General features: G+C 36.4%; 1 protein-coding gene across 10 annotated transcripts; it reads left to right on the top strand.

The window, feature by feature from the left end:
* LOC107624233 lies at positions 3,656–8,202 on the top strand. 10 transcript variants are annotated; one of them, XR_001616792.1, is made up of 5 exons: positions 3,656–4,215; positions 4,583–4,643; positions 4,883–4,993; positions 5,085–5,186; positions 7,805–8,202. XR_001616792.1 is itself a non-coding variant. In XM_016326714.1 (4 exons), exons 1-4 carry the CDS (start codon positions 3,985–3,987, stop codon positions 7,872–7,874), a joined length of 519 nt encoding a protein of 172 aa, XP_016182200.1. In that variant the 5' UTR covers positions 3,656–3,984; the 3' UTR covers positions 7,875–8,202. The 10 variants fall into 10 exon arrangements, 2 of the variants coding, with proteins under 2 accessions (XP_016182200.1, XP_020969138.1); XR_001616794.2 differs by having other exon boundaries at positions 4,883–4,961; positions 7,805–8,196; XR_001616795.2 differs by having other exon boundaries at positions 4,883–4,961; positions 5,085–5,255; positions 7,805–8,196.

Genomic DNA, 9,039 nt, shown 5'->3' with positions numbered 1-9,039 from the left:
ATGTGGAATCATAAAAATAGCTACAGAATTAAAACGAAATCAAAAATAGCATCAAAAACAGCACACCGTAGAGGACAGGCTTACTGGCGTTTAAACGCCAGTAAGGATAGCAGAATGGGCGTTTAACGCCCATGCAGGTAGTATTTTGGGCGTTAAACACTAGAATGGGCAGCATTCTGGGCGTTCAAAAAAACGCCCAGTAAAGAAGGATTTCTGGCGTTTAACGCCAGCCAGGGTATCTGGCTAGGCGTTAAACGCCCAAAGAGGCAGTCAAGTGGGCGTTAAACGCCAGAATGGATAGCATTCTGGGCGTTTAACGCCAGGATGACACAAGGGAGGTAATTTTGTTTCCAATTCAATTTTTTTTTAATTTTTCATGTTTTAATTCATAATTTTTTGCATCAAACATATTTTAAACGTTCATCTTTCAATTTCTATTTTCAAATATTAATAATCTTTCCAATTCTTTTTAATCCTTTTTTTTATTCTTTTCAATTCCTTCCAAAACGTTTTCAAAACTTACATATCTTTTCAAATTCTTTTCAACTCTTTTTAATTTTTCTTGTATACAGTAATAAGTTTTCAAAATTAATTGCATCATTCTTCTTTTACTCCCTTCTATCTTATTTTGCTCGAGGACAAGCAAACCTTTTAAGTTTGGTGTGGAAAAAGCTCTACTTTTTGTTTTTCCATAACCATTAATGGCACCTAAGGCCAGAGAAACCTCTAGAAAGAGGAAAGAAAAGGCAGTTGCTTCCAACTCCGAGTCATAGGAGATGGAGAGATTCATCTCAAAAGCCCATCACTAGAAAGAGGATGGAGCAAACAAGAGAGCCCATTCATGGACCTCAACAAGATCATGAGGAAGTTCCTCATCAAAAAATCCCTGAGATGCCTCAAAGGATGCATTTCCTTCCACACAACTACTGGGAGCAACTCAATACCTTTTTAGGAGAATTGAGTTCCAACAAGGAGCAACAAAGGCAAGGAAGAGACATAGAGGAGCTCAAGAACTCCATTGGTTCTTCAAGAGGAAGAAAAAGCTACCATCACTAAGGTGGACCCGTTCCTTAATCTCTTTGTTCTTATTTTTCTGTTTTCGGTTTCTATGCTTTATGTTTTGTCTATGTTTTTGTCTTTATTACATGATCATTAGTGTTTAGTGTCTATGTCTTAAAGCTATGAATGTTCCATGAATTTTTCACCTTTCTTAAATGAAAAATATTTTCTAAAAAAGAAAAAGAAGTACATGAATTTTGAATTCTATCTTGAAAATAGTTTAATTATTTCGATGTGGTGGTAATACTTTTTGTTTTCTGAATGAATGCTTGAACAGTGCATATTTTTTATAGTGAAGTTTATGAATGTTAAAATTGTTGGATCTTGAAAGAATAATGAAAAAAGAGAAATGTTATTGATAATCTGAAAAATCATAAAATTGATTCTTGAAGTAAGAAAAAGCAGTGAAAAACACAAAGCTTGCGAAAAAAATGGCAAAAAATAAAGGAAAAGAAAGAAAAAGAAAAATCAAGCAGAAAAAGCCAATAGCTCTTTAAACCAAAAGGCAAGAGCAAAAAGCCAATAACCCTTTAAACTAAAAGGCAAGGGTAAAAAGGATCCAAGGCTTTGAGCATCAGTGGATAGGAGGGCTCAAAAGGACTAAATTCCTGGCCTAAGCGGCTAAATCAAGTTGTCCCTAACCATGTGCTTGTGGCGTGAAGGTGTCAAGTGAAAAGCTTGAGACTGAGCGGTTAAAGTCGTGGTCTAAAGCAAAAAGAGTGTGCTTAATAACTCTGGGCACCTCTAACTGGGGACTCTAGCAAAGCTGAGTCACAATCTGAAAAGGTTCACCCAGTTATGTGTCTGTGGCATTTATGTATCCGGTAGTAATACTGGAAAACAAAATGCTTAGGGTCACAGCCAAGACTCATAAAGTAGCTGTGTTCAAGAATCAACATACTGAACTAGGAGAATCAATAACACTATCTGAATTCTGAGTTCCTATGGATGCCAATCATTCTAAACTTCAAAGGATAAAGTGAGATGCTAAAACTATTCAGAAGTAAAAAGCTACTAGTCCCGCTCATCTAATTGGAACTAAGCTTCATTGATATTTTAAAATTTATTGTATTTTCTCTTCTTTTTATCCTATTTTGTTTTTAGTTGCTTGGGGACAAGCAACAATTTAAATTTGGTGTTGTGATGAGTGGATAATTTATACGCTTTTTGGCATTGTTTTTAGGTAGTTTTTAATATGTTTTAGTTACTTTTTATTATATTTTTATTAGTTTTTATGCAAAAATCATATTTTGGACTTTACTATGAGTTTGTGTGTTTTTCTGTAATTTTAGGTATTTTCTGGCTAAAATTGAGGGATCTGAGCAAAAGTCTGATTCAGAGGCTGAGAAAGGACTGCAGATGCTGTTGGATTCTGACCCTCCTGCCCTCGAAGTGGATTTTCTGGAGCTACAGAAGCCCAATTGGCACGCTCTCAATTGCGTTGGAAATTAGACATCTTGGACTTTCCAGCAATGTATAATAGTCCATACTTTTCCTGAGATTTAATGGCCCAAACTGGTGTTTAAACACCAGCCAGAGACCCTTTTCTCGTGTAAAACACCAGAACTGGAGTTAAACGCCCAAACTGGCATCCAAGTTGGCGTTTAACTCTAGAAAAGGCCTATGCACATGTAAAGCTCAATGCTCAGCCCAAACACACACCAAGTGGACCCCAGAAGTGGATTTCTGCACTATCTGCACTTAGTTACTCAATTTCTGTAATCCTTAGTAACTAGTTTAGTATAAATAGCACTTTTTACTATTGTATTCATATCGATCATCTTATCAATCTTTGGACTTTTATGTTACATTTGGGAGGCTGGCCATTAGACCTTTTTTCTCTTATGTATTTTCTACGGTGGAGTTTCTACACCTCATAGATTAAGGTGCGGAGCTCTGCTGTTCTTCATGAATTACTGCAAGTACTATTGTTTCTCTTTCAATTCACGCTGGCTTCTTCTCCAAGATATACTCTCGTACTTAATTTAGTTAAGTCAGAATGAAGGGGTGACCCGTGACAATCACCCACTATCTTCGTTACTCGCTTAGCCAAGATGCGCGTGCCTGACAACCACAAGCGGTCTACATGATGTTCAACGTAGTCATTGGACGACAGCTGGAGTATAGTCTCTTGGGTCTCTGATCCACGGATTTGACTTGCCTCTCCTGACAACAGAGCATTCGAATCCGTGAGATTAGAACCTTCGTGGTAGAGGCTAGAACCAATTGGCAGCATTCCTGAGATACTACAACAAATATGGCCTTTAGAAATGCCAAATTTCGCAACGCCTTAAAATCGTTCTCTTAGATAGGTTTAGACAACGGTTTTTTAAAGTGTTACTATTGAATTCAGTTTTTCATCAATTTCTAGCAACAAAATAAAACCGTTCTCTTTGACTATTTTAAAGAACGGTTTTATAACCGTTACCATGATTTGGTTTTAAACAACGGTTTTTTATTGTTGTTTAAAGAATTGTACAAAAGAAACGCATTAAAATCGTTGCCGAAATGCTACACTTTAAAACCGTTCCATTAGATGGTCTTAGACAACGGTTTTTACAGTGTTGTTGTTGAAGTTCATTTTTTCATTCGTCGCCGTCGTTTCCAAGCCCGAAGGAGAAAGAGAGTCCGCAAAGGGAGAGTGAGGGATGGAGAAGAAAAGCCGCGCTAACCCCGCAACGCCACTGCGTTGTCGCCTCCGTTGAGCGGTCGCCATCATCGTGCGAGAAAGGAGAAGGAGCCGTCGAGGGGTCGCTGAGCCGCTGCCGTCGCCGTCGCGTTCGTTTCTATCATAGAAGCTTCCATTTCCGTCACTTTCATGTTGCGGAGAGAAAGAACTACGCATGAGCCAGGGTCCAGGGAAAGGGAGCCACCACCGTTGCATCCTGGCTATGCCGCCGTTCAATTCGTTGTTTCATCTTGGCCATGGAGAGGAACGTGAATGGAAAAGGAAACAGGGAAGCTGCTACTTGGGATTTGAGGAAAACGGCTCTGTTCTGCCTCGCCTCTAGGTTCTGCAAGTTGCCGGAGTCCTCAGCCGCCGGGAACCAGCACTGGAGCTGCCCAGAATCACTACTGCTGCTGCCATGGGAGCTGGTATTGGAACCACTGATGGAGCTGCTGCGTTTAGTGATTTTCGCGAGTTGTGACATCGAGGTAGGGAATATTTTATTAAATTAAATATTTTAAACTTTGAATGCCTAAAAAGTTTACTGGATTATTACGAATAGTTGAATGCTTTATATGCAATGGATTTTGGTTGTAGATTAAATGTGTGACTGGTTGTGCCTCTTGTTGATTTTACGATAGTAAGGTAGAACATGTTGATATGTGTATGCTGTAGTCTGCAAGAGTGTGTTGAGAAGATACATGTCTAATGTTGTTCTGATTTTGATTTGGAAACTGGTTCTCTGAAAATGAAAAATTCCTATAGCTATTTAGATGCTCTCTTTACTAACTTTGTTTCTTATATTCTGATTCACAGTTTAAGATAGCCCTTTTTTCTACTTTTCATTTTCTTCAGGATTGAAATTGTAGATAAATGCTTTTGCCATGACACAATGGAACAGATTGTTGATTCTTTGGTGAGCTTTACATCTTCCATTAAATTTAAGTACCTCTAGCACAACTTTATCTTAGAATTTCATTTATTCTGCTGCTAAAATGTCTTTAGTGTTGCTTTTAGTTGTAGTCTCTTATCTTGTTAACTCTATTTGTACCAGCTAGTCTTGATTAACATCTATCTATTGTGAGTGGCTTAACTTTCTGGTAACAGTTCACGGTTTCTTTTTCCATCTAATTACTTAAATTTCCATTAAGAAAGAGTGGCAAGTGAAACAAATGATGCATGGTGCATTTCTACCCTAAATAGACTTAAAGAAGCTTCGCCATTGAGCTTGAAGGTTTCCCTGAGATCAATGAGTTTCTTTTTCTTGTAAAAACTCATTTGAGTTCTTGATTACTATGCTTTCTTCCTTCCATACGAAAAGCTGCTTACTATAATGTAAACCGTCTAACTGATGCAGATACGAGAGGGTAGATTTTAAACTCTTGACCAGTGCTTGTTGCGTGAGTACCATACGACTTTACAAGCAAAATCTAAGCAGATTTCTGGTGACCTTTGTGAGGTAATGAACATTGCCAGCATTACAAATCCAACATCATTCAAAGATGAGGTTTCTAGGTGGTTTATAAATGTGAGACATTCTTTGCCTTTGAGCTAGCTTTGGGGTTGAGTTAAAATAGGTTATAGATTTCTTGTCTCTTGGCAATTTGTCCATCAATTGTTGTTACTTTTACGTTTACAGTTGAGTTAAAGACTCCTGATATTATTCTTAATTTCTACTATTTACTTTGATGTTGTCAAATGATGGCCTTATTCTGAGCTGTTTTATTAGTGCTGATTTGATTTTAGTGAGTTCATATAGATTGATTTTGCTGTTTAGTGCTGCTTTATCCTTGTTAATGGTTGATTTCATGCCTTGTTTTGATTGAGCAATGATGCTGATGGCCTTATTCTGAGCTGTTTTATTAGTGCTGATTTGATTTTGGAGAGTTCATATAGGTTGATTTTGCTGTTTAGTGCTACTTTATCCTTGTTAATGGCTGATTTCATGCCTTGTTTTGATTGAGCAATGATGATGATGGCCTTATTCTGAGCTGTTTAATTAGTGCTGATTTGGTGTTAGTGAGTTCATATGGGTTGATTTTGCTGTTTAGTGCTACTTTATCCTTGTTAATGGCTGATTTCATGCCTTGTTTTGATTGAGCAATGATGATGATGGCCTTATTCTGAGCTATTTTATTAGTGCTGATTTGATTTTAGAGAGTTCATATGGGTTGATTTTGCTATTTAGTGCTGCTTTATCCTTGTTAATGGCTGATTTCATGCCTTGTTTTGATTGTGCAATGATGATGATGGCCTTATTCTGAGCTGTTTTATTAGTGCTGATTTGGTGTTAGTGAGTTCATATGGGTTGATTTTGCTGTTTAGTGCTGCTTTATCCTTGTTAATGGCTGATTTCATGCCTTGTTTTGATTGAGCAATGATGATGATGGCCTTATTCTGAGCTATTTTATTAGTGCTGATTTGGTTTTAGAGAGTTCATATGGGTTGATTTTGCTGTTTAGTGCTACTTTATTCTTGTTAATGGCTGATTTCATGCCTTGTTTTGATTGAGCAATGATGATGATGGCCTTATTCTGAGCTGTTTTATTAGTGCTGATTTGGTTTTAGTGAGTTCATATGGGTTGATTTTGCTGTTTAGTGCTGCTTTATCCTTGTTAATGGCTGATTTCATGCCTTGTTTTGATTGAGCAATGATGATGATGTCCTTATTCTGAGCTATTTTATTAGTGCTGATTTGGTTTTAGTGAGTTCATATGGGTTGATTTTGCTGTTTAGTGCTGCTTTATCCTTGTTAATGGCTGATTTCATGCCTTGTTTTGATTGAGCAATGATGATGATGGCCTTATTTAGAGCTGTTTTATTAGTGCTAATTTGATTTTAGAGAGTTCATATGGGTTGATTTTAATGTTTAGTGCTGCTTTATCCTTGTTAATGATTGATTTCATGCCTTGTTTTGATTGAGCAATGATGCTGATGGCCTTATTCTGAGCTATTTTATTAGTGCTGATTTGATTTTAGAGAGTTCATATAGGTTGATTTTGCTGTTTAGTGCTGCTTTATCCTTGTTAATGGCTGATTTCATGCCTTGTTTTGATTGAGCAATGATGATGATGGCCTTATTCTGAGCTATTTTATTAGTGCTGATTTGATTTTAGAGAGTTCATATAGGTTGATTTTGCTGTTTAGTGCTGCTTTATCCTTGTTAATAGCTGATTTCATGCCTTGTTTTATTTGAGCAATGATGATGATGGCCTTGTTTAGTGCTGCTTTATCCTTGTTAATGGCTGATTTCATGCCTTGTTTTGATTGAGCAATGATGATGATGGCCTTATTCTGAGCTATTTTATTAGTGCTAATTTGATTTTAGAGAGTTCATATGGGTTGATTTTGCTGTTTAGTGCTGCTTTATCCTTGTTAATGGCTGATTTCATGCCTTGTTTTGATTGTGCAATGATGATGATGGCCTTATTCTGAGCTGTTTTATTAGTGCTAATTTGATTTTAGAGAGTTCATATGGGTTATTTTGCTGTTTAGTGCTGCTTTATCCTTGTTAATGGCTGATTTCATGCCTTGTTTTGATTGAGCAATGATGATGATGTTCTTATTTAGAGCTGTTTTATTAGTGCTGATTTGGTTTTTGTGAGTTCATATGGGTTGATTTTGATGTTTAGTGCTGCTTTATCCTTGTTAATGGCTGATTTCATGCCTTGTTTTGATTGAGCAATGATGCTGATGGCCTTATTCTGAGCTGTTTTATTAGTGCTGATTTGATTTTAGTGAGTTCATATGGGTTGATTTTGCTGTTTAGTGCTGCTTTATCCTTGTTAATGGCTGATTTCATGCCTTGTTTTGATTGAGCAATGATGCTGATGGCCTTATTCTGAGCTGTTTTATTAGTGCTGATTTGATTTTAGTGAGTTCGTATGGGTTGATTTTTTTTAAATTCAGAAACATCCTATTTACTGCCATAATGTTGCCGAAATTTCCAAAAATTTGTGTGTTAATTGAATTTCAATTTGTGAATTGAATTTGGTAATTTGTTGCTTTAGTTTTTTTTCAATTAAATATCTTATAAATCAATAAGAGGGATGGAATTTAATTAGTATCTTTGTATAGAGACAACAGTGAAGAAAACACGAGGACCTACACAATGCTTGAAGATTCATGCAAGACCGTTGGAAGATAGAGAAGAAATTATTATAGATATTGAAGGAGAGGCAATTGGTCCTACTGATGAAACTGTAAACAACTTGAGCAAAATTTTGGGCACAGTGGCAAGGAATTTAGATTTTTGTCCATTAATTTACACAAATTGAAAGGGGATTAAAGATAAAGAAGCCATTTGGGAATCTGTTCAAGTGAGAATATTATTATTGTTAGCTATTTCAACTCTTCTTTGTTATATTTTTTGCTACATTAGATGATATAGTTCGATGTTGTCATGATAGTATTGTGGTATTTTGAATGTGATTGTGGATCTTACAACAATTTTTATAAGTCAAATTTGATGAAAAATATTCAATTATTTTTCTTTAGTGACTTTATTCAAATAGTTTAGATTATTTATTGACTCTAAATAATTTAAAAAAATGAAATTAATTTCATTCACGAGAAAACTACTGTTGTAAATAAAGAATTATATATTACGAAAAATCGTTGTCAAAAGTTACAAAGGACAACGGTGTTAAAACCGTTGCCAAAAAACGACACCGACGGTAATGCTTTAAAACCGTTGTCTTAGATGACTATAAAATGGCAAGGGTTTTAAAACTGTTGCCAAAAAAATCAATGGTAACGCTTTTAAACTGTTGTCTTAGACAACTATAAATTGGCAACGGTACAAAAACCATTACCAAAAAATGACACCAACGGTAATGTTTTAAAACCGTTGCTGTTGTGGATAACAAAACTACTACAGTTTAAAACCGTTGCCTATCCAGGTACGGTTTTAAACTGTTGTATCATGAAAAAGAACGATTTAAAACCGTTGTTTCTCGAGTAACGGTTTGAAACCGTTGTTTAAAATTTGTTTTCAAAACCATTGCCTATACCAGTAACTTTGGCAACGGTTTTTTGGTTACTGTTGCCTTAGGTAAAAAACCGTTGCCTTCGAGCATTGGCAACGGCCGCATATACCACAAGTAAAAAACCGTTGCCAAAGCGTTGCCTAAAGTTTAGGGAACGGTTTTTCAATATACGGCAACGGTTTTTGACCGTTGCGAAAAGCCTTGTTTGTTGTAGATTCCGAGTAGGATCTGGGACGGGATGACTGTGACGAGCTTCAAACTCACGAATGTTGGGCGCAGTGACAGTGTGCAAAAGGATAGAGAGATCCTATTCCGACACAAGTG

Source organism: Arachis ipaensis, chromosome B10 (genome assembly GCF_000816755.2).
Source record: "Arachis ipaensis cultivar K30076 chromosome B10, Araip1.1, whole genome shotgun sequence".
Lineage (NCBI taxonomy): Eukaryota > Viridiplantae > Streptophyta > Magnoliopsida > Fabales > Fabaceae > Arachis > Arachis ipaensis.
Note: the sequence above shows the minus strand (reverse complement) of the source record. Positions and strands in the feature narration are given on the sequence as shown.

Bases quoted from the DNA above. Each gene is read 5' to 3' on its own strand.
- LOC107624233 (XM_016326714.1), top strand. From the start codon at position 3,985: ATGGAGAGGAACGTGAATGGAAAAGGAAACAGGGAAGCTGCTACTTGG. The intron at 4,994-5,084 runs GTAAAAACTCAT...TAACTGATGCAG, and splicing joins TCAATGAGTTTCTTTTTCTT to ATACGAGAGGGTAGATTTTA. The intron at 5,187-7,804 runs GTAATGAACATT...ATCTTTGTATAG, and splicing joins TTTCTGGTGACCTTTGTGAG to AGACAACAGTGAAGAAAACA.